The sequence below is a fragment of the Calidris pugnax genome, unplaced genomic scaffold, assembly GCF_001431845.1.
Source record: "Calidris pugnax isolate Ruff unplaced genomic scaffold, ASM143184v1 scaffold20, whole genome shotgun sequence".
Lineage (NCBI taxonomy): Eukaryota > Metazoa > Chordata > Aves > Charadriiformes > Scolopacidae > Calidris > Calidris pugnax.
Window position 1 is genome coordinate 16,019,307 of NW_015094510.1, and position 25,266 is coordinate 16,044,572.

Sequence of the window (25,266 nt, forward strand, 5' to 3'; positions counted from 1 at the left end):
TTAAGGTATACCCAAATACAAAGATTTACTTCCAATTAGATTTGCTAATTACTCCTTTCTTCAAAGTCACTTGCATAGGCTTTGAGGATATATTATTTTTGCACGCTTTTCTAAGCACTGGATACACTTGGTTAATTACACACAGCAAAAGGCAAATTTATTCACAATCATGCAAATGCAATAAAGATATCCATGCCATTTGCTCCCCTATAATCCCAGGGGGTTAATGATTTAAGTGACATCATTCAGTGGCTCAAGTCAGACTATTCTCCAACCCCAAGAAGTACATTGAAAATACTAATAGGTGGTGCTAGAACTGTGATTTGCTAGGCTAAAACTGTAAGTCCTTAACACCGGCTGGTGTCCTTTGCACATTACAGCGTTTCCTCTCTCCGTCTGAAAGCTTCAACTGGTCCAACCATCCACAGTTGCTAAATTCAAGTGAATATTTTGCTTGACAGTTTTACAACAGTTCACTCTTGAGCACAGAAATTATTTGCTTTTACTGTGGCCTTTCACATCTTCTGGTACAAGAGATCAGGTAACGCTCACTTTTACCCGTACAGTTATGACATCCTGTTATAACTGTAAAAAAACCTACAAACATCTGTAACTTACAGCCTCATTTCAGTTCTTAAAGGCTCCGCATTTACTGGCTTTAGCAATGAATTCCTTCAGCAGGGGACCATCCATTTGCCAAAATGCTGTAGTTTGTGTCACTTCTGTCAAATGATTGACACAAAACTTAAAGCAGAATTCCTCCAAGTCCTAAACAGAAAATAAAAAAAACAACAAACATTATTTTTGCATCCATCACAGAAAATTACATTCAGGCACAAATGCCTGTATGTGCTTTATTTTTGCAGAGAATCAGACAAACATATTAGCCCAGTGGCTGTCAATATTTTTCCCCACAGTCACTATGTAAATGCAATGGAAAATAGTAATTCTACCCATGTAACATGGTTACAAAAGGAAAAGTAACTATAATTGGGTTCTCACTACATAGCTGCAGTCACAAAAATCAGCTGTTCTGAACAATATATATTTTGGGAGTTTTCCCACTTGAAAAGTTTCATCTGCATTCACTGACAATTAAAAAAACCCAATACAAACTGGAGGTCTTGGGGTAATGATAAATAATCAAGACTGTGAATTAAGAAAATGTAGGTCTTTCGATAATATAAACTCAAATCTATATGTAAAGTTGCTTGACTTCCCACTTAGTTAAGGGCTTCATTAAAGCTGTGAAACTGCGTGTCACCACGCTCAAAGCAAGTACATACTAACTGGATAGTTCTAAAGCACAGTTTAGATAGAAGACCTTTTTGTGCATTAGAAACAGACTCGTGTTACAAAGTATTTCACAGATGTCCCAAAACTGATCCAAAATGAAGGACAGTGGTACAATTTGGCATAACAATTCTTGCAGAAAGTGGGATCTGGATATTTGAGTCTACTTGGAAGTGCCTTCCATTTAAGGATTAGAAAAGCCTTACAGACAACCATCATTGCACCCACATGATGTCAGAGAGAAAGGATGTCTAAAAAAAAACAAGAGACAGTCATTGTCGAAATAAGGTTGACCACAGAACGCTTCCCACTCAGACTTTTTCCAACTCCTCTTTTGAGGAGGAAATCAACTCTTCATGGTGCAGATCTAAGATGGTACAAGGAAGATGCTGTAGCCCTTACAAAACAGCAACTCCCCACCCTGTTCTAATTTCTTCATTATGTTATAGATGTGTAGAACTAGTACTTTATACGTGAGAACACACCCTTCCTTAGCTGCTCAGCAGACTGGGCACTGCAGTAAGGCATAATAAATTTGCAGAGCTCTTTAAGCCATGTGAGGTATGAAAAACTGATTAATATTCAAGTTTTCATTTAAGGTCAATACTGAAAGCTATAGCAACTGCATGCCAGTGACAGTTCTTGACACAACAATAATACAAAAATATATCCTGGCCTAAAACCAGGCATTCTGAAGCTGCAGATCTTGACTTGTGTGGCATCTGTGCAACAAAAAAAGACAAGCTTATTAGAACTGAACACTGAGGGTTTTCTTGTTTTTTAAATAACAGAATGAACTAGCATTTTAAACAAAATTACATCATACACATTACAATATTTTGCACTGCTTTATTAAAAATTTCATATTCCAAGTCAATGCAACAGAAGCATACAATAAATAGAAATATTGTAGTATTAGTAAGTAACTTTGGAAAATTTAAAGTTCTGTATAAAAAAAGGCTAAATTTCATTTGCAGGTGGATGCACCCCCAGCAAACTGTACTCAATATAGACTTAAGTGAATAAAGGCACTAGGTACATCCAATTATTATCTTAAAAGCTACAATAAGAAGCCAGACCTGACCTAATTCTGGCCACTTCAATTCTGTCAGTCACCAAAAGAAAGGAAGTATAGGAGAGTTTGATATCATGGAGGTATTTTAAATTATTGAAGCAGCTTCTTTTAACTGTTGTATTCCAGACACACAGTCCCTTGAAGAGACTACATCACCCAAGCAATTTCAAGCCCCCATCTTAGGATTATTGCATGTAAAAACCACTTTCTACTACAACCCAACCCCTCAGTGTCACCCGTTCTTCCCTTGATGTAGCACTTAAGCCTACCATTCAAACTTTATTTCTAACTTCATCTAGCTAAGGTATAGCCAAGACACAGCAACCGGACTTCTTCTAACCTTTACCAGAGGAATCAACCACACACTGAAGACCCACCCTGCAAACAATCTTTCAAGGCTAAAAACATGGAAATCTTCCTATCTTCTGTGAACTCCCACCAAAGAAAAAGTTATTCACAGTAAAGCTGAAGCCAGAATTCAGACACTAACACAGCCCTTTGGGTAAGGTATATCAAACAAGCAACACACTACAAGGCTCTGAAATAAGTTAGGGCATCTGCATGCCAATTGCTGGATATTAAGTACAAGAAAAAGCAATGAGTTGATTTACTGAGTATCAAAACTGGTTTATAAGCACAAGCAGCAAGTCAAAAACTGATCAGTCGCAAAGTTGCAAGCACAATGCACAGATACTATACTGAACACAAATAGCCAAAGCAAGCCCAGGAATACTTCCTCATTAGTTCACAAAGCAGCACGTTAGTGACCTAGTAGTGAAATAAGACATTATGCAGTAGGGAAGTTTCACTAGCCTTCCCCCCTTTTCAGTGTTTCTCTGTCTTCAAATTTTTATTAGGCCCATAAAGCAGAGTTCTTATCCTGCCATTTCATCAGCATACCATGGAGACTGGAAGACTGACTAGCTAAAAGAAAAATAAACAAAAAAATCCAACAAAAAACCCCACCCTGTCAACCAAAGAAACCCAAACACATTCACTCCCCAAACCTACCACCATGTGACATCACACACACACCACACGACCTTAAAAATAAGTAACTTAAAGCTTACACAAGTGATTTTCATAATGTTATGTCTTTTGCTTCCTATTTAAACCTTTCCCTTGTTTCAGAGTTAGTGTTTTTATCCTCAGAAATTTTTTGTTACAATTTCCTTCTCCTCCCCCCGCAAAGTAGTAATTCATGAAGCTTGGCACAGTGTCATAACCTTTTACCATGGAATTAAGCAATGTAAGCATTTACAGATACCAAGCCTCAGCCTGGGACTTAAGTCATCTTTTGATATCTGTGCACTAGTTCACCTTCCTAGTTCTGGTTTATGAAAATAAAAAAATAAATAATAAAAAGATACATCTCTCATCACAAACACAGTTTTTTTATAAGTCCAGCGTTCTCTAATTCTGAAATGTCAAACAGTATTATCTGATAGTGATGAGAGAGTTTATATGAAAGTATAACTGGCTGCTTTTCTCCATCGTTTAAGCCACCTATTTAAGAGATTGGAAGTTTACCTCTGCATCATATCTGACAGCAGCAGAGAGCAATGAAAATGCATTTTCCACAGTAATTCCTCTCTTGATAATGTGCTGACACAGTTTTTTCAGTCTATTTTCACAGTACGATGTAGCCAAATCCAAAAGCCCTGCAATTAAAACACCATCACGTTAGTCCATTGTAATGATCTCTGCTCCTGGGGTACAGTTGCACATGTATTCTGTATGCAATATTCTATATGTCTAGAACATGCTTTTTGCAAGTAGGTCACTATTCAGAAAAATTTATTTTACTATTACACAGGAAGAAAGGCCTTTTATTACCTCAGGCCGCAATCCTGTTAATCTCTGTAAATACACAAGCTGTTCCACTGATTCGCATACCTAACTGCTTGTGAGAGTGGAACTGTCACAAAACAGGCACCACAACACCAGCAAAAAGCTACCCTTATAAAAATCTGTGCTTGAATTAAAACTTGCTCTTTGTTCTGCTGTACAAGTTTCCCCTGTTAGATCCACTGAGATTCTTTCATATTATCCTAAACAATAACTGACTCAATTTAGTAAAATATGCAAGTATTTTAACCCAGAGAAATAGTTTCTCTCCCAAACTTGAAAAAATTGCTTCTAAATATGCAACACTTCTGCTGTAGTAAGTTGACTACAACAGTATTTTAAAGACAGCTTAATTAATCATCAGTAAATGCACCGTAGGCTAGGCTAGCCTACAACAGGCTAGTTAATACATTTATTCTGCATCCCCTGTCTCAGTTTTTCTGGATGCTTCTTTCTAACATAAATTGGACCATAAGCAATACCTATTGCATCTTCAGGCGGAAGGTCAACACTGTCTGTGTACAAGTACTCAAGAAAGGCACGATACACAGGATAAGAAAACTGGTCTATTTCTATCACTTCCTTCATATCCTCATTCCAGTATGACTGGAACATGGTTCTGAAGTGTTCACACCTAAGAGACAAAGACATTATCTGGAACACTATGATATGTACACATGAACATTACATTACAGTCCCCCTGAAATATGCATTTGGTACACTCTGCAGTGCTCACAAATATTTTACCATACTCCATCACAGCCAGCAGTCCACATTTTTGTTCCTAATAGTGTGGGCACAGTTATACTTGTGCATCAAGATAAAACTCTTATTTGATCTATGCTACAGAAACATCTGCGTATACATTGCAATCAGACCAACTGAACAGAATTTATTATCCTGGAAACAACAAATAGGCTTAGTGAAAACTGAATATGGACCATTTTAAGACAGAGTCTTGATTCAACTCCTTTTACAATCACTTCATTTAAAGTGATTGTGGATACATCAATGCTATGTATTACAGGTTGAGGGGTCCCTCTCTACCCCTTACTTCCTCTCCCCCACCCTTAGATATGACATTAAGAGGTTATTCTGTATAAACAAGAGCTGTGAAATGTGACTACTACCTGATTTTCAGAACAGCTTTGTGGACATGGATGTATTTTCCATCCACACGGAACTTTAGGTCTGAGGTTTCTACACTGTCAAACTCTTTCTTCAGAGATTCTGCTACTGTTAAAAAGTCTTCATGCTCTGCAGAAACAATTTTAAAAACAAACAAAACACATTAAGCATCTTAAACAGAACACACACATCACTAGCTAAAGCTAGCAGCATAACTAAAAGCATGCCAAGTAAAATAGGTCAGTGTCAGGGCTCCACTGGCTTAAGCGGTGAAATGGGAAGAATTAATTAATCCAATACCATTTCCTGCTGGCAAGGACTGTGCCACAACAGCTACTGGCAGCAGTGATCAGTAGTTCCCATTCCAGCTCATTATGCAGAGGTAGCACAGCAGCAAGAGTACCTGGAGAGCTTCCTCTCTCATTCTCCACCTGCACACCACCCATGAAATCGCCAGCCTCCAGGCAGCTCAGTGCTGGTGCTGGGCAACTTCAGCTCTGCAGCCTGCAAACTGCTGGTAATGAGAGTCTACAGCATCACCTGCAACTCAAATTGAGACACGGTGTACACTACTTCAGCTGCACTGACACGGTGTGATCTGAGCCTAAGTAATAAGAAAACATGTCACCATTTGGCCACTTTTTTTGTGCTGGCAGATTGGACACAGCCTGCAGGTTATCCGTTAAGGTCCTTGCCAGGGGTCACTAACATGAACTATCACTGACACCATGATACTCAATTTATTCGTCAGTTATGACAACAGAAAATGCAAAAGAAGTGCTGTTGAAGAGAGACAGTAGATATTGTGTTCTCAGTACAACCAAGGACACAGGACTTCAGAAATTTGCAAGTGGATTAAAGCTTTGACAGATCGTATTAAGGCCTATTGAACTAGTCCCACAGAGGTCCCATTCTGTGTCTCCACAAATCATATGAGAGTTGCAGCACAAGCTGGCTAAGGTTTGTGGTAAAGCAAGAACTCTGAAGTTTTAGAAAACCTAATTTAAGCCACTATTTGAAGCTTCTGTTGAGGCATCTTAAAAGTGTGTTTCAAAACATATGGCTTACAAGAAGTACAGAAAAGAAAAAACTAAGTGGATTTCCACTGTAATGGGATGTGATCTGTGTCCCACAGGACTGCCTATTGTTTATCCATGTATATGGGAAATAATGGAAGACTGGCAAGCAGGACTGTAAACACGGACATGTGACTTGCAACTGGGGTGTTGAAAAACACATACATCATACTGATTGTTGTTTAGCCTTGGGTGTTGGACAAGTAGAACACCTGTGTTTAGATAACACAGGCCTGTGATAGGCTTAGAGGCACCCTACTAAACACGCTTGAGATTCCTGCCCTGCTGTAGAAAAGACCAAAGCACAGTGATAAACTACGTCTGCATGAATCCTTGATAAACAGCTGAAAACTGTAGGTTCAGTGACCCTGTAGCCCAGATCGACCTCCGTGGTGCCTGTATCCCTGCTTGTGTGCATCTGCCTGGGTGCTGCTTCGGGGATGGCCCTGTTGGTGAGGTAATGAAAATAAATCTACTCTTGGCATTTCTTCCATGGTTTTGTTGCTGTTCCGATGTCCTACCTGTCCCAGATCACACAATACACAAATTACCTTTTGCCATTAGGGGCAGCTAAATTAGTTGGTATTTAAAAAGAAATACTGCTATAACAAACTGCTGCAAGTCATATTTGTGCCAAAAAAGACCATACACTCCTCAAATTTACATGGATCACCCACAGAACCTGCATCTCCTCAGGGTTAGCTAAACCATGCTTCAATCCCCCTCCTTTTGCTCATGTGATTTTTCTCTAGGTCACCAGCTTAGCTTAAGCTATGCAGTAGATCAACTTTCACTCCAAATACCTTAAATTCATTCCTCAAAAAAGGCTGCAGATTTGTGCTTCACCACAGCCAATCGTGACTGACTGCTTCATTTTTTGGCAAAGCCATTGTAACTGGAAGTAGAACAATAACCTTTATGCAGAGTTAGCTCTCACTAAGGAAGAAAAAAAAAAAAAACCCACAGCACCATAAAAATAAACAAGTGTTTGTTTTTTTTTTTAATGTCTATGAATAAAAAAACGTGGAGACGGAAAAAATGCATATGGAAAATTGAGATTAAAAATGTCCTCAAAATTAATGCTTTAGATTTAACTATTCAGTAAGTAGGATTATCCGAGTAAGAGGGGAGAACCCCCAAAGGCTAAGAAGAATTCAAATACAGGAACAAAACTCAAATACCTTGTTATACTCAGTCTGGGAATACTTGATAAAAATCAGGAACTTGAAAGGTACTGGAAGTGGGGAGATGTCATTTAAACAGCCTTCACCATTAGCAAAAGGCAGCAGACCTGGACAATTATCTACAGAAGGCAAGACTAACACATATTGCAGAGGATTAGAGAATGGAGAAAGTGAGAAATAGGACAAAACAAGACTTGGATTTACCCAGAAGCAGATAACTCCAAGCTAATCTTCTCTTCTTTAGTAAAACTATTCTGTTTTCCTCTATGGACGAGACACTGTTATCTGGACCTTCACAAATGTCACAATATGCTAAATTAGAAGTTAAGATGGAAAAGCTGGGTTAGGACAAGCCACATGCAAAGTCTGAGTCTGAAGAAAGGTTACTTAGGATGTGATCCCTCCACAAAACATATTTTGTACAGGGACTAACAAAATTAGGATCTAATCTCTTTTCATATTGACAACAGATCTCCTAAATGATCTTGAGAACTTAAGTGGCAGATCCAAGAGGAAAACACCTTCGTTTCCAAGGAAGTGCAAGCTAAGTCCAAGCTAAGTACTTTATAGCATATTTGGGGTCAAAGAAGAATTAGTGGTATGTGAATCAAAGATAACCAAGAAGAAAGGCTTGGGCTTACAGAGACTGCATCCCAAAGTCTAATCCAAGGCAGTATAAGAAGATAGTTCCAACAAAGAAAACAATTATATTACAGTCTTGTTATACCAGGACTATTATTTAAAAGTCTGCCTGTCTTTGGGGAAAAGTCAAACTAAATCGATTTAGACCACATATAGGGAAGAAATTTTTTACAGTGCAACACTGGCACAGGTTGCTCAGAGAGGTGGTAGATACCCCACCTCTGGAAACATTCAAGGTCAAGGTGGATTGGGCTCTGAGCAACCTGAAGTAGTTGAAGATGTCCATGCTCACTGCAGAGGAGGTTGGACTAGATGACCTTTAAAGGTCCCTTCCAACCCAAACCATTCTATGATCCTATGAAATCATCTCACAAAATTAAAACTCGGAATTCTGTTACTTCACTTTCCTACCATGAAACATGGGAGAGAGATTTGCTCCTTCATACTCATACTGGAAGGGTAAATACTAAGGAGGGAAAGATACAGACAACACTTATAATTCAAAGTTGTTAGATACCTAAGTAACAAGCAATATGAGCTGTCTTCCAAGTAGGAATAGTTTTAAGAGAAAAAAAGTTATGTTTAATGATCCAGGAGTCCTTCCCACTCCTGAGCTGGAGCTCAAACACCACAAATGTAGGAAATATACAATATTCACAGTACAACAATAAAACAGGGTTCTCTCCAGATGCATACTGGCAAACAATCTTGTTAATCCTATTCTGTATCCTTAACTGCTGAAGTAGACTGCTTTCTTGAAAAGAAAAAAACCTAGCTAAAAGAGCTAGTTTTAATTGCTGTTTCTCCTTAAAGCAGGAACTATCCTGCTACAGAATTGGTATCCTGTACTAATCACCACAAAAGCACAGAGAGATTATAGCACTGGCTGCCATATTGGAGCTCGTTCTCACCTACTGATAGAAGACGCCACATAACGGCGGGGGTGGCAAAGCAAGCGAAGACATCGTCAGTGCAGGCAAAGTGTGTGAGGTGGGGAAGGATCACTGACTGCCCGCGGCACTGGCCCCACATGTAGACCTGCCCGCTCTGGGTCTTGGCAGCTGACGTGTGAGCGGAGTGGCAGGCTGCAATCTCTACAACCCTGTAAACAGAAGAAATCTGGTAAGATAGTTACAGCTACAAAATCTTCCTAAAGTACAGGACTTTCCAAATGCCTCACCAAAATAACAGCCAACCAAACTATGTACCTATACTCCTGTACTTCTTTCTTTTCTGATATGAATGTGATACTGTTCGAATGGATCAATACTTTAAAACTGCAATAACATTTTCAGACTGCTTGTAGATTTTGTTGTAATCAGATATTGCTTCCATTATGTCATTCTCATCAGTTGACACTCCTGCTTTTCTTCCACTATCATACGAAAGGGGGATGAAGCAAAACAAAGTTTTGGTTTTCCCCTTTAAAACCAATGCACACCAGACAATTATTCTCCAGAAGAAATGCTTATGGAGCTTATGAAACTTCCAGTTAGGGAACAGGCAGGAAAGTTATACCACTAAGATTTTTGCAGGGCATTATTCAGAACTTCTTTCAAACAGATGTTGTAAAAATTCTTTCATTTTGAGATTACGATCCTATGCATTTTTCAATAAATCCTTTATTAAGAAACCCTTCTACCCCACCTTTAGTCTGTTTTCTGTATAAAGACAGAGATCTGACCTACTGCCTGTACTTCTGACTTGGCTGGTAGTTTCCTTTCCTCAACACTGAGATTCAGCACGGAACATGGACAGTGCTTCATTTGAGGAGAGGTGAATGCACATGCTTAACTCCAAATTCACCCACCTCACATACTTCCTTAAAATATTAGAGCTGCTGATGCACACTTATAATGCAATCCCTATCTTGCTAGGTGAAACATTACAAGAACTGAGAAGAATCACACTTCCATTAAAATGACTGCAAGAACACTTCCAGTGTCTCTGTTCACATGATAAGCAAAAACCAGAGGAAGTTCTAGCGTTAGTTCAAAAGAAAAGCTACGCTTTCCTGTTTTTTCTCCATGCTAAAAATTCATCACAGAATTTCATGCTTTTGTACCAGAAACAGATCAATGGGGACAAAAAAAGTGTCTTTCCAAGCAGTCTAAGAATACACTTATCAAAATGTTTATTTCTTTACAGAACAATATCCATGAAGAACTGCCTTTTTAGACAAAAAGGTTTTTTAGCACAAAGCCCACCTTTTAAGCGCAGAAGTTATTTTAAGATAAAACACAGAAAGAATCTGCAATCATTTTCAGTATTTCTATCAATAATTTCTGGCAGATAAAAGACTAATAGGTTCTTCTACACCATTATCAACTTATGAACCTCCATGCAATACTGAGATCTTTCAGCACCTCTGCATAAGGCATCATAAACTAATTATTCTAGGGACAGCTTATTGTCCATCATAGCTATCTGCCAAAACAGCTTCCTTCCCCAAACTTTCCTTCCTTAGCAGAACAAATTTAGAGTAGCTATATACCAGCGTTACATGTAAATGACAAAAGAGTTATATAAATGAAAAGATCAGGAGAAGCAGCAGTAATAAACTTCATGAGAAATGACAGCTCACCCCCTTACAGCACTGTTTCCAAGGGAGCCAAGTCAAGCAAGATGAGTAAGTTCAAGTGACTTATCTCTCCCTCAGATTCCAAGCAGAAGTTCTATGATATTTTCTCCTTTAGTCATTGAACAAATGACAGTTTTATGATAATCCCACGCTCGAGTTCACATACAGTTCTGAATGCAACAGTTCCCCTTAGTTCACTCAAGAAATAAACTGCTAATAAAACAAAGTTGATCTATTTGCAAACATACACATTTCTCTTCCAGTGCCTTTTTAAAGAATATTTTATTTTGCTTCACTAGTGTCAGTTCCTTCACAGACTCGGCAGCCTCACCTCAGTGCTTTCTGTTTCGATGGCTCCTTTCTTCTTTTCCCTCAACCATTTTTTTAAACTCTCACATAATCTTGGTACTGTGCAGCTTTTCATTTAATGTTAAGTGTGAGAAACAGGAAAAAAAACAGGAATCACTTCCTATAAAGACAGGTCAGAAACGGAGGAAAAAACCCACAAGTGTTTCCTAGTTAAATGGAGATTACACGTTAAGAGATTTACAGGTTAAGGGATTTATAGACTAAGAGGTTTCCAAACTGAGGTATGTTAATCTACAGGTAGACACATGGGCCCAGAGAATGTGATTGACGTCCAAGTTTGTAGGTGAACAGCAGAAGAGCCATCCCAAATATAAGGATGACAAGGGTGCTGAAAGAGGGTGGACAAGGGTTAGGGTTATTCTTTTATGAGTCTAGGAAGCTAAGAAACTACAAACTACTAACTGGTGCCACTATTTAAAGTGGCATTGTCTGCCCTTAGCTCTAGCAAGCTTGCAGAGTTCTGTTTTCATAGTTAGCTATTGTCAGCCTTTCAGAAAACATTTTTTTTTTCCTCACGGGTCACTTCTTACAAAGATGGTGCTTCCTTCCCCCCGCTTTTTTTTCCTTTTCCTTTTTTTTTAAAAAATGTAGGCCTCAATACAGCTTAAAAGCTTGGCTTATCACTTTCATAGCTCCAAATTTTTAATCAAAGGAACCATATTTAGAACAGCCTAACATTTAGTCATTATCTTTCAGTTTCGGGTAAACACAAATTATGTTTACTTCCAATAATCATTACAGATAGCAAAAAGCACTCAGTAAAGAATAAGTTCCCATCTTTTCCTATGCTTTTAACATAAGCGATAGAAAAACAATCCATTGAGCCCTACACACACATGCTTCCAGTGCTAGAGATTGCATAACACATGCTCAGACTTAACAATCCAAAAACAGCTTCAGCAAGATTACCTTTCTTTTTCCATCATGATCTGCACCGGGCTTAGCTGGTTACTTTTATTGCCAGTTCCCAGCTGCCCGTAAGTGTTAGCTCCCCAGGCATACAGCAAACCCTCATCAGTTAGTGCTAATGTGTGCGCATAGCCACAGGCAATCTGTAAGTAAATGTATAAGCATTACTACCAAACAACACAGAGATGAGAAACAAAATTATCAGGCACATTACCTTAGTCTAGCTGATGTTAAATATATCGGGCATTCTTCATTTAGCGCTACAATGTGTTATTTCTTGGTACTTAAAGCTAACACAAAATACATTAACTGTAAGTACTGGAAAAGTCCAAACTTCATCAATTTAGTGTTCACTGGCTATTCCTAAATAATTTACTGCACTCTTGCAAGGTCTCCCTAGCCTTTATTTGCTTTCAGTTGCAGTCTTCACACAAAGAACAGTGAACTTCATCATCACATCTTTCAACTCTGAAATACTTTCAGAATTTGCTACTTTGAATACTATACAAATTATAAGAGCTGCACTTCAATGGCCAACAACCATTCAACCCAAGTTATCACGTGAAACTCCACAGAACTTTACTGAAAACCCAATTTTTAGTTTTATTCTTTAGCTGGACCCGCCCCCCCCCCCAAAAAACATAAACTAAACAAAACTCAATCTCTAAACAACCAAACCCACACCCATGAATCTTATTTTCCTTCACTTCTGAAGGGCTAATTAGAATATTAATGCAGAATATAATTTAAACATCTTGTAACCCTTCATTTCTTGTCTTTGCCTAGTGCATTTAACTTATTCAGCTTTGTAACAAAAATGTAACTTGAATCCATAATTTACTTATAGTTATACTAGATAACTTTAAATGATTCAGAACATTTCAACTTCAGAACAATTCAGAACTTACAAAAGCAAGTATTTTACAGCTCATTTGCACTTTTTAGAAGCCTAATATATTTTACAGGAGCTAAAAGAAATTTATTATTTGAACTGTGAAATCTAGAAGCAGGTATAACATTCCAAAGATACAGTTTTAGCAGATGCTAGAAACATGAATGCATTTTCATTCCCACCCTAGACATACCTGGAGTATACACACACCATGTAACGCTGCCACTCTGCATGGTGTGAGTTGATTACCATTGTTTCCAAGACCTAGCTGACCGTTACCATTGTAACCCCAGCCATAAACCTGATTGCAAGGAAAAGAAAATTAAGCCACTCCTCTGTAGAAACAGAGAATATTTAATACTCAGTATCAAGCACAAATTTAAAAAAAAGTACATCTTCTTATGAAACTGTACACTCTTTCGAGAGCAATATAGAGAAGGCTGAAACATATTAAATATACTGTTTAATACAGCTATTCCAAGTCTTGCAGTTGCAAACTCAGGAAGAATTATGTTTCAATACAGTCTTTGCAATAAGAAGGATTGTTTAAAGATCTTCAGTTAATTGCACTTTTCCTTAAATTGGTCTCACAGAAGTCACCAATATAATTCTATCAATACAACTATAACTTGAGCACTCCATGTCAGCATTTCTCCCTGTTCAGACATTAACCTCATAGGTTTGGGTAACAGAGAGAGAACGTGAGAATGGAGCAATACTTACCTCACCATTGTTTACTACAGCCATGGAGGAGGTCTGACCACAAGCAATACCAACTACCATTTTACACTGTAAACAGTTTGAAACTCTACGAGGAGTTGGCTGGTTTGCTGTAGATCCAGATCCAACTTGACCACAGTTATTATAGCCCCAAGCGTACAGCTGTCCATAAAAACAAACAATAAATGCAGTTTAAGCCTTAATAATAGTAATGATAGTAATAAATTCTAATCTTACTCTAGTCAGCATCGGATTGGGTAAACTATCTTATTTAATGAATTAAAATGCTTAAGATTAATTTTCAATAGATGAAAATTATAAACAGCAATAGAACTGATCTGGCAAATACAAACATAGCACTTCTTTCGGCTTATTGCTGCAGAAGCGGAGCATGTGACTACAAGAGGAAACATAATATTAAATATAAGTCAGAGTAATATAAAAAGCATAATGAGTGGACTGTCTTTATATTTCCATGATGTTGGAAAAAGGAATGCAAGCCAGAATGTCATTTACTTCCCAGACAAACTGAACTCCCCAATTTATAGCTATTTAGTTTTCTACACAGTACTCTAAACCAAGTTATTGCTGGACACTGATCACATCTCTTCTACATCTTTCAAGAGCTGTGAAAGGAGATGGCTTTGTTAACCAATGTTTCACAGTAGCAAAACTCTCTTACATGATATTATTAAAAAAGCACCATCTCTGACAGTTCAAAGTTTGCCAGTGGCAAACTAATAATAATAAAAACAAAAGGGCTACAAGGATGATTAGGGACCTGGAGCATCTCTCTTATGAGGAAAGGCTGAGGGACTTGGGTCCTTTTAGTCTAGAGAAGAAAAGACTGTGGGGGGGCGGATCTGAACACCTATAAATATTTAAAGGGAGCGTGTCAAGAGGATGGGGCCAGTCTCTTTTGAGTGGTGCCCAGGGATAGGACAAGAGGAAACGGGCACAAAATTGAACATAAGAAGTTCCATCTAAACATGAGGAGGAACCTCTTCACTTTGAGGGTGGCAGAGCACTGGAACAGGCTGCCCAGAGAGCTGGTGGAGTCTCCTTCTCTGGAGACATTCAAAACCCGCCTGGACACGTTCCTGTGCAACCTGCTCTGGGTGGACCTGCTTCGGATGGGGGGTTGGACACGATGACCTCCAGAGATCCCTTCCAACCCCACGTGATTCTGTGAAAAATATTGGTTTCCCTCATCTAAAAGTCCAGAAGACTGGGAAGTAGTTTGCTATATGAAAAAAAAAAAAATATGTATAGCTTTGTATTTTTCATTCCTTCAATTTTTATTATGTGTATACACACACATCGCTTGGCATAAAACTGTTTCTGACAGTTCATTCTCTGATGCCTCACCCATTTAAAAAGTTTGTCCTCTTGGAAATACCCAGCCACAGACACGCTAGCCAGTAAAAGCTGACAGATACCCTAATGTGAAGTCTGCACATCCTTTGGTGCCAGAAGGCACCTCCTTACTGTGACACCAAACCAAGTCAGTCATTAGAGACAAACACCTCCCCTGCCACCAAAAAATACAAATTAATTATGCCAAGTACCTCCACAAATACTTCCAACTTCAACGCCTCTCTGAAATTCCAGATATACCAAGTCACAAGGTTTATTGCAGCCAAACCTTTCAGTAAATAAAACTCCACTTAATACATTTTGCTGCTTTCTGTATAACGAATTCTGGTGCAAATAAAACCTCAGAGTACAGACTAAGCTACTGTAAGTTATGCTAGGAATGGATTTATAGTACATTAACTAGCCACAACGGCAATCAAGCTGCAAACACGAACTCCTTGGTAAATACAAAGAAACCTCCCCACTTCCACTGAGATTTCAAGCAAGTTACATTTATTACAAGAGACAGCATGGCCATCACAGCACTTCCACACAGCAGCTGGCATCACTAGTTTAATTAATACATGAACACCCTTGCCGTCCCACACACAAACCAAATTTTATAATTTAACCAAGACAAATGCGAGAACATTAAAATCTTTCCTAAGCACAGGCTCTCATTTCAGATATAACACAGACCACTTAAATGAACCCAATATCTCTTTCCTACCCTCAAAATACTAACTTACTATTTGTATTACTGTTGCACTATGATGCCATAAAAAACCCTAACACAGACACATCAAGATCAGCAGGATGGTAAGAATTATAGTTTCCATTTTCATTGTTAGGAAGGTTTTAAAATTAGAACTCTTCTTTTGTTAAAGCAAAGCTGAAACCAGGCTTTCCTCCATGCAGTAACATGCAACTTGAATCAGACCCACACACACTGGTGAAGTCTGACTAACTGGAAACTAATCGCACATGTTTCCCATGACACACAGCCTTAAGGCACATAAACAAATAGCATAAACCAGACTTGGATATTACCAAGTGCTCTTTCATTAGCTACACACAAAGGTATTCAGAGGTGTGCATAGCAAAGTCCTTTCACAATACCAGTGTGGAAATCACAAAGACTACAAGAAACAGACTAAATGCTAACCAGTGGATACAAACAACTCAATATACCCCTTCAATAGCAGAATTGCAAGCAAATAATGTTATGTTTTGCACCTTACAAGCCATTCTTTCACCTGTAAGTAGTGCAGCTTTCTGGTCTCATCCCTGTGACATATACAACAAATGAAACATAAAAGTTCACGAAGCTTTTATTCCCTTGTTTTTGTGGTTGGGTTTTTTTTTGTGTTGGGGTTTATGGGTGGGTTGTTGGGTTGGGTTTTTCAAGTTGCTTTCAAGTCTGTTCTGAAGAAAAAGACACCCTGATTTGAGGCAGAAGAAAAGGTTATATTGTAACTTCACTGCATAGAAAGAGAGAGCTTCAGCCTGCAAGGTCACCTGCACTATTCACTTCAAGGAGGAGATTAAGAGATTTTAACAGGTTTCAACTTACATCCCCATCAAACGACAGCGCCATGGAATGATGAGAGCCACAAGCTACTTCCACCACTTTCTTTACTAACAGATTTGTGCAAACTTGAAGAGGAGTAATGCCCTGATTGGTTGTGCCATTCCCAAGTTGGCTGTAACCATTATGTCCCCAAGCATACACTTCACCATCTGCAAAAATACTTAAGTTTGTGACAAAAACCACCAACAATTCCAAGGAAGTTAAGATAGACAGAATTCTAAGAAATTAGAAATTCCAACATGAAAGTGAATGGACATTAACAAATAGTGAAAACGCTACAAGAATCATCTGTATACAAAAAAATTGTATAATTTTTATTTTAAATAACTATTTTATATACACATATCACTATAATCCCTAGATTTATTGTAGAAATACATGAAAACACACAGGTAAGATTGAGTATGTCATAAATGATAGAGTAAAACTCTACAGTTGCAACATAATGGAAACATAACAGAAACATACTTTACCCATTAGAGAATACTCTTAGTTCCACTTAAGACCAATGAGAACCCCTTAGTGTACATTAACCAATTATCAAGTTAATACAATTACACCTTAAGCCATTCTTGTTACATGCAAGTGAAACTTAAAATCTGTAACTTATGTTTCTATACTAAATGTTAATTTTCTACCTTCAGTGCAAAGTACAACATGGGGTCCACTTCCATAACTGAGACTGGAAATCTTCTTTCCACATAAGGCTTCCAATTTCTTTGGTACTATTGTGCTCTGATTATCTCCAGTTCCCAAACAATTACTGCAATTCAGTCCAAAAACAAATACCTGAAAAACAGAGGAATACTCATTTCAAGTGATTTATACTCAGGTATGCACAGATGTGGTTATATCTAGGTCTTCATAAAGCCAGTTTTGCCACAGAGTCCTGAGGGCCTGAGACTTCCCTCATGGAAGTTAATAAGCTCAAGAGTTGGCATGGGGACACTCTGGAAGTTAACTGATGAGTCTGAATTCGTGCATGCCTGGAAGCTACGCTTCTCATTTGTGGGAACTATACTATAAAAAGTATTAAACTGTGAAAGCATAAGACACCACCACCTTTTAAAAGCAGTTTATAAAGAGCAAGCCATAGCCTCATCTTCATACCTGGAATGCTTGCACTTAATTTCAAGCTACCACAACTTCTTTTGAATTCTGACTGTCTTCAAAAGTGCATGTAATCCATCCTGGCTTTTGTCATTTGTAAGTTTTCTAAATACTCCATCTATATTGTCCCCATACAAGACTAAAAAAAAAATTACAGGTTACATCCAACATGTTTTGAAATATACAAGCTTCTCACAATGCTTTTAAGAAGCTATTCATTTACAAGTATTCAGTGGACTCTGAAAACAACTAATTCTAGAATATGTCCCACTTTATTACATCCTTACCTCATCATTGTGCGTTATGTATATAGCTTCATTGGCAGATGTACCAAATACACATGCTTTCCGAATAGATGCTATCTCTTGAGGTGACAGTAAGGTAAATATTGGCCACTTTCCTACATCCACCATGATGCTGCTGTGTGTCATGACGTTTCTACAAGTAAGATGACATTTCTGCAATAAAACCAAAAGCTTATTAAAAAGTGTATTTTGCACTTTCTTCAACAAACACTAAGATAATCTTCAAATGAAAGACACATGTTGTGTCTCTGAAAGTGTAACATTCTATTCCATGTGAAATATATAACTATATTTCCAGGTATTAAGGTGAACAAATAGCAAGTCACTGGTAGGACACAGGAAGAAAAGATTTCTTCTTAACAGGATATTTAAGTAAACTGTATTCAGTACAACTGAACATGTGCTGTTCTACAAGCAAATTTATTAAAAGCTTCTTATCTAGTAAATATCCACCAGTGGCAGAGTGGATTTCTGAGAGCATTTTTAGAGGGAATTTCAGTTTAAACTCTCACAAAATTTTCACTTGTAAATTTTTTTTGTAGTCTTACAACTTGTACATGCCACATAAGCAAGCTGTTGATGCATATATGAATCCTGCAAATAAAAATAAAACTGGGGCTGTTGAGCTTATGACCCAAATCTGCCATGCCTTGCCTAATCAAAAGCTGTTATTAAGGTCAAAAGCTATTTGTGAGACCACAAAAACACAAGATGAATTCATGATTTTGTACAATTAAGCAGTGAAACAAGTGAAACACATCAGAGAAAACCAATTAGGTAAAATTGTCATAATCTGTTACTTAGAAACAGATTATGGTCAACTGGACCACATTAAAAAATGGAAATATGGCTGGGTATAAACATTATCTGTCAATGAACACAGATGTATACGATCCATCCTTCCACAATGCTCTATCTTTCCAGCTTCCTCAGGGCAATTGCACCAGTTCAAGAACAAAAGCTGACAGTAAACACAGAGCTTATTTAGGTCTTCAGTCCTTCAGCACATAAAAACTGTAACATCACTCATACCCTGAAGGGTTTCTGCCACTGACAATCTATGAACCATCCTCAGGGGTATCAGCAAGTTTGTGAAATATGAAAAGCACTAGGTGGAGAATTCCACAGAATGTCAGTGACATGATACAAATCACAATAAACCATTTAAAAAAAAAAAAAAACCAAACAAAAAAAGGCGGCTAAAGGGTAAGAAATGCAGTCTCTATCCAGATGCCATCCTCCCATTAACATTTAATTCTTTCCTTTTCATTTGTTTGCTCCAGTTCTGTCCAATCCCCCTACTCTTTGCTTTGTTGCTTTCAAGTCAGGCTTCTTCTCGATGATGCCTGGCTATCAGATATGGACAACACTGAGAACACAAGAGAGCCTCTTTCCTTTGTGTCTGATGTTTGTCAGCACAGTTAAGAACCAAGCAAGACATAGCTTCAGAAAGCTATTCAAGACCAGTAGTCAATCCTAAAATACAGGTTGTTCAGTGCTCCTGGAAGGAGGCAGTTTATTATTATTATTTTTAAAAAAGTTTGAGAAACACTGATGTCACAGTGGAATAATGTATACAAAAAACCACCCAACACAAGCAAGGACTTTTCTCCTTATCAAATTTTGTAACCTTGCTCAAACAAACCCAGCTCTGCTCTATAGGCAGCTCCCTCACTAAGAGCCTGACTTCACTCTGTATTTCACATTTGCAGCCCGTCTTGAAAACACTTCAGGTCTCCAGATGGCACATTCATAATAGATGTATTTGTAGAACAGCTTTTGAAAGTCTACCTGATGCCAAGAACAAAGCAACTTCTACACAGCTAAACAGATTTGAATCCATTTAAGCCTTCTTAATTTCTAGTCCAGTTACAAACTCAGGCTAGGTAGCTGCTAAGGTTTATTACCTCACTTTGGCAAATCTTTTAATGTATGACACTATCAATCAATTAAAGGGAGACAGCAATGACTTGCTCTTTTGAGCAAGTAATTGTCCCTTCTGACTTTACCTACTTAATTTGCCCCATATAATACACAATTGGCAAGGCATAAACATGTCATAAACTCAACATTAAGAAATGGATTTTCTTCACTGAAGTTCTTTTCAACACATCTTGTCAGTTTAAGACACGAAGACAAAATGTTATTTTAATGGAGAATGTCCTAGTAAATTAACAAGTTTTACAGTACCCTGAGAACCAATTCTACTCTAAAGGTAACCAGTTCAAAGTATGCTACTTTATCTCTCTCTTTCTGATCTTTGCGCTAGGTCTTTAATCTGCTTGGCTTATTTTCCACTACTGTAAGACTCAATTAACCACTCCTCTTTGACAAACCTGTGTGAGTTACTCCGTATTTTCCTCATACACCTCAAAGCTCAGCTGGACATTGTGTCAGACAAACTAATACCAGTAGATAAAAGAAAAGCTTTCAAGCACACAAGACGTCCCAGATTGAAGACAGGAGCAATGAACTCCATCCACAGATGAAGAGCCTTACCACTTCTGCCAGTAACACTTCTTTATCTAAAAGAATGCTGTATATTTCCATTTTCAACTGCTGCTACAATACTACAAAGTTATTTCAGGAGTTTTCCCTAAAAGGCTTTTAACGACAACTCATCTGCCACTGGTAGGCTTGTTTCTTTAATAAATCCTGAAGTCTCTCCAGGTTTAGCAACCAATAAAGGTAAACAAAAATCCTTAAAACCAAAACCAAACAGAAAACACCTCTTGCCTTTTTTAGAATATATACTGTTTCTCCCCAAACCCACAACCTTTTCCCCTCCTCTACAAATACTAACTATTGCCTTTAGATGCTGCCATTTGCTGGAGTACCTATCATCATTCAACTGCAACATTTTTACCATAGCAACAGCAGCTATTTTTGTTTATGCTTTTATCTAAATGAGTGGAATAACATACAAACCCAAAAGTGCTGGAGTTTATACACAGGCTACTGTTTCTTAGATTTAACTGTGCATGGAAAGCTGTTTCAACTACTTATTCTCCATTTTCCATGTAAAATAAATGCCCAACCTAGGCATAAGCACCACCTTTTTCCTCTCTAAAGATGGATTCCTTAACAACCCTAGCCAATTTTTCTAATAAAAGTTCTAATTGCCACAGGAAGGGGAAAAAATAGGGGGTCTACACAGTACAGTAAATGGAGCTGTCAGTAAAGTAGCTCAGTGTTATCAAAACAGAAACCAAATTAATTTTAGCATCTGGCAAGATATACTGCACACTTTCCAAAAGAGTAGACTCTCTGCAGTATTGTGACTGACCTCTCACACCAACCACATGCAAACTTCATCCTTGCACAACATTTGTCCAAACATGGGGAGGGGAAGTGTGCGCAGAGTTTCTTCCAGGCAAATCCTTGCTACGAAAGGCTGATCTAGGAGACTTCAGTCTGCCATTGCAAGCAGTGGCACCAAGAAACACTATGTCCTTCACTCGCCCTTCCTGCACTGCATCAATAAGAGAGATAAGATTAATGTTTACTTCTCCTGATAATCATGTAGAGGCCTGGACCCTGCTGCATTGCATACTATGCAAGGGCTGCACCCTAATTTGAAATACTAAGTACAATGTTGTAGCAAATGTACCACGTGGAGTCCAAAGTAACGAAATTATTATTCTGTATGCAAATAGCTGGCTCAATACATTAGCTCTCAAAATATTGTTTAGATTCCGTATGCAACATGGCAGCAGCAGTTCTAAGGAGTATCTATCACATATCAACATGTAGATTTTAAGTTAATTGCAATTAAAAGCCTTATGAGTATAAAAGTCATCAGCTTAAACTTGGTGTTCTTGTAGATAGTTGCTTTTAGAAACACCATATGTCACTGCTTTTAACTGTCTTTTCATGTCTGCTGCATTAATCAGCGATAACTATATACCATATCGCTTCATTTCTACTGCAGAACTAACCAGCAGAGGGAGTTTATATCAACAATACCTCTTCTAACTGCTTTGACGTCTTTGAAATTATCCAACAATATCAGTATACAAACAGGAACAGAAACAAAGATGACTGTTTGACTTTCAGTGAGGCTAAAAATAAGCAAGAAAGGATAACTTGTAGAGAAGGAAACTGAACTGGCCACATATTGTGATAAAAAGAAACTGAACTCAGAGCATTCACCAACATTAGGGGAAAAAATAATCTAGATCTTCTCACCATTTTTAAAAGCCACATGCTTTCAGAGGCAGAAGCCCTTCACAAATTCTGTGCTAAAGTGCTGCCTATGCATTCAACTTCTCACTAGTCTGCTTTCTAAAATAGTGCACAGGCTGATTCTCAGTGATATGTGTTGGCAAACATAAATCCCTGCCTTAAAAAAAAAAAAGAAAAAACAACTACAAAATGTTTTGTTAAATTATTTTAGGTAAAGTTTTACAGAGTTCATAGTTCAGCTAAACAAATCCATGCTGGAGAGAACAATAGACTAACACAACATCCTACAGGGAAAACAGTGCCAATTGTCATCACAACAAAAAACTATAGTTAACTCCTCAAAGATTATCCCCTTATTTGTAAAGACTATTTGAACACAATTGCATTTCTGTTTGTTTCACTCTTTCCCGAGGCTCCAATGTCACAGTTTATTCTAGCTGGGCAGACTTAACTCCGGCACTGAAAGAAACTGCAGGCTCAGGCCTTTATTTCTCCTAATTGTCTATGGGAATTATAAATAGCACTGAGAACATAAAAGCTGGGATATCTGGCTTTAGAACAAGAAGAAATGACTGGCACACTTATCTCTTTTTAATTTTAAGGACACCTCGACCAAGAAAGAGTCAAATCCCAGACATAACACTAATGTCTCCCATGTTTTCTCCAGCTTAAATTTGTTTTTTTCATCTCATATTTCAGTATTGAGAAAGAACAGGGAAACAATACATACTATTGACATTAATCAGGTGCATGAGCCAAGTGACATTATTGTGGCTTTCTCCTTGCCAACAAAAAGATATTGCACTCCCTGAAATCACATGCTTTAACTTACTTTCCTTAGACCTTACATAAACAAGACTTACATGACAAAATCTGTGTGTTCAAACCTCTGCAGGATTTATTACTGGATGCCTTTTATGAGCAATACATGGAAAGAAAAACCTGCTGATCTAAGAACTGACAACCAGACCTCCTATTTACTTTGAGTAACCAACTGAAAGAGATACAAGCAAAAAAAAAAAAACCCTGCCACACACATAAATACTATTGAACATAAGACTGTTTTAGCCATAGGAAAAAAACCTTTACTAGGATGACAGTCATCCACCCACCATAACAAAACTGAACTGCAATCACAGTATGCCGTTTTTGTTTTTTTTTAAGCTCAGTCATTACTGCAACTTATTGAAGCCGTTCACTCAGGACAAGAGACATTCTAAAGCAATACCTGTATTTCAATCTGATGCATACAGAGATAAGCTTTCGAAGGAAAACATTCATATTAAGGCTCTAAGGAATTATTTCATCTTCCAAACAACTTTCTAAAAAGCACTGTGCTCCAAACACATAACCATTTATGATGTTTAGCATCTTTTTCTCATAATCTCATCTCTAGTTTAAACGATTAAAGTCCATTTTATTTTTCATCAGTAGACAACAACATGCCTTCTGAGAGAGGTCACTTAAGGCGTCTAAATTAGAACTCGGAAAGTTCCTTTAAAAAAGTAAACATTCCTTTAATATTTAATTCAGAAGAACCGTATCAAAAACTGAAGAAACACTAATTATTTACATAAAGTCCAGTGAGGAAAAAAAACAAACAACACAACATTGTTGAGAGTCCCCGTTTTTTCATTAAGTTGGATCCGAGCCTTCAGAAAGCCGACAACAAAGGGAAGGATGAACCGAAACATCACGAATCAGAAAAAAAAGCCCACAAAAACCTGTAAACATACTGTGAGCTACGCCAAGCAGGAAGAGAGACTCCCGAAGAGCTGTGTGCGACAAATTCACAGGCGCACCAAGGGAAAGCTTCGCCAAGTCACTCGGACGAGGACGGCCCCCAACCAAGCCCCCTTCTTTTTCCGTGAGAAGAGGTCTCTCTCCCCCCCACGGGCGGCCACCCACCACAGCCTGACAGAACCCCGGCCGGGATCCCCGCGGCGGCCTCCCTCCAACCGCTCCCCACCGCCGACAGCTCCCCGCCCGCTCCCCCAGCGCCCCTCACCCGGCCCCTGCCGCGTCCCCCGGGCGGGCTCCCCGCGGCCCCTCCGCCCGGCGGGCTGGGCCTTCCCGCTGCCTCTGAGGGACGCCGCCCGCAGCCACCGCCGTTGGGACCGTTACAGCCGCTCGGCGCCCGCCGCGCGCCAAGGGGGCAGCTACTGCGCGCGCCGGCACTGCCCACGTGACAGCGGCGGGCCGCGAAGGGAGGCGGAGCGGGGCGGGCAGAGAGATGCGTCACGTGACACCAAGCCTCGGGGGGCAGGCCTTTCCCGCTTGACCGTTCGCGCGCGCTGTCACGTGGCCGCTGGGAGGTGGCTCTTCCCCACCCTCCCACCACCCCCCAATTTCCTCAGCGCCTATTGGACGCTGTAAGCGTGGCCACGTGACACGCGGGCGCGAGGCGGGTCTCCTCAGGCGTGGAGCCGTCGTGAGAGGGAGGGGGAGCGGGCGCGGGCGGCTGGTGGTGCCCGGGCCTGCGCCCATAGACGGTCTCCGGAGCCCCCCGCTACCGGCAGGCATCGCCATAAGGGTTCGCGGGTTCGTGTGAGGCCTCAGCGCTGGGCTCCGCAGCCGACCGGTCTCAGCAGCCCCGACGGCTGCTGTCGCTTGGTGGGGTGTTGGCGGCGAGGGCAGGCAGGCGGGCACGGCTGGCCCTCCCCGCGGCGGCAGGTGCTAGAGGACACCTTTCTGCCCTTTGCATCGTCACCGGCATGAAGCCGAGGGGAAAACGAGGTGGGAGTGCAGCCAGCCCAGGCTTCCTGCCCTGGCCGCAGCCAAGCACAATCTAGCAGCACTGTGGTAGGGGCTGTGCTGGTTATACCTCAGGCCAGCGCCTGTGATGTCTGAAACCAACTAGTTCCTAGGGGTAGCATTAATGTTCTGACACAGTCACGTAAAAACTTTCAATGCATACAATCATAGAATGGTTTAGGTTGGAAGGGACCTTAAGGATCATTGAGTTCCAACTCCCCTGCCTGGGCAGAGACACCTCCCACTAG

The 25,266-nt window shown here is 39.4% G+C and overlaps 1 protein-coding gene across 2 annotated transcripts; it reads right to left on the bottom strand.

The window, feature by feature from the left end:
• On the bottom strand, positions 1–24,442 carry RCBTB1 (regulator of chromosome condensation (RCC1) and BTB (POZ) domain containing protein 1). 2 transcript variants are annotated; one of them, XM_014965986.1, is made up of 13 exons: positions 24,273–24,382; positions 21,366–21,551; positions 18,062–18,232; positions 17,303–17,453; positions 16,647–16,813; positions 13,721–13,879; positions 13,191–13,298; positions 12,106–12,248; positions 9,158–9,348; positions 5,347–5,473; positions 4,699–4,850; positions 3,899–4,029; positions 1–768 (listed from the first exon to the last, which is right to left on the bottom strand). In XM_014965986.1, the coding sequence occupies exons 3-13, from the start codon at positions 18,203–18,205 to the stop codon at positions 628–630; spliced, it is 1,614 nt and encodes a 537-aa protein (XP_014821472.1). In that variant the 5' UTR covers positions 18,206–18,232; positions 21,366–21,551; positions 24,273–24,382; the 3' UTR covers positions 1–627. The 2 variants fall into 2 exon arrangements, with proteins under 2 accessions (XP_014821472.1, XP_014821473.1); XM_014965987.1 differs by lacking the exon at positions 21,366–21,551 and having other exon boundaries at positions 24,273–24,442.
• Positions 24,443–25,266: the final 824 nt, after the last annotated feature.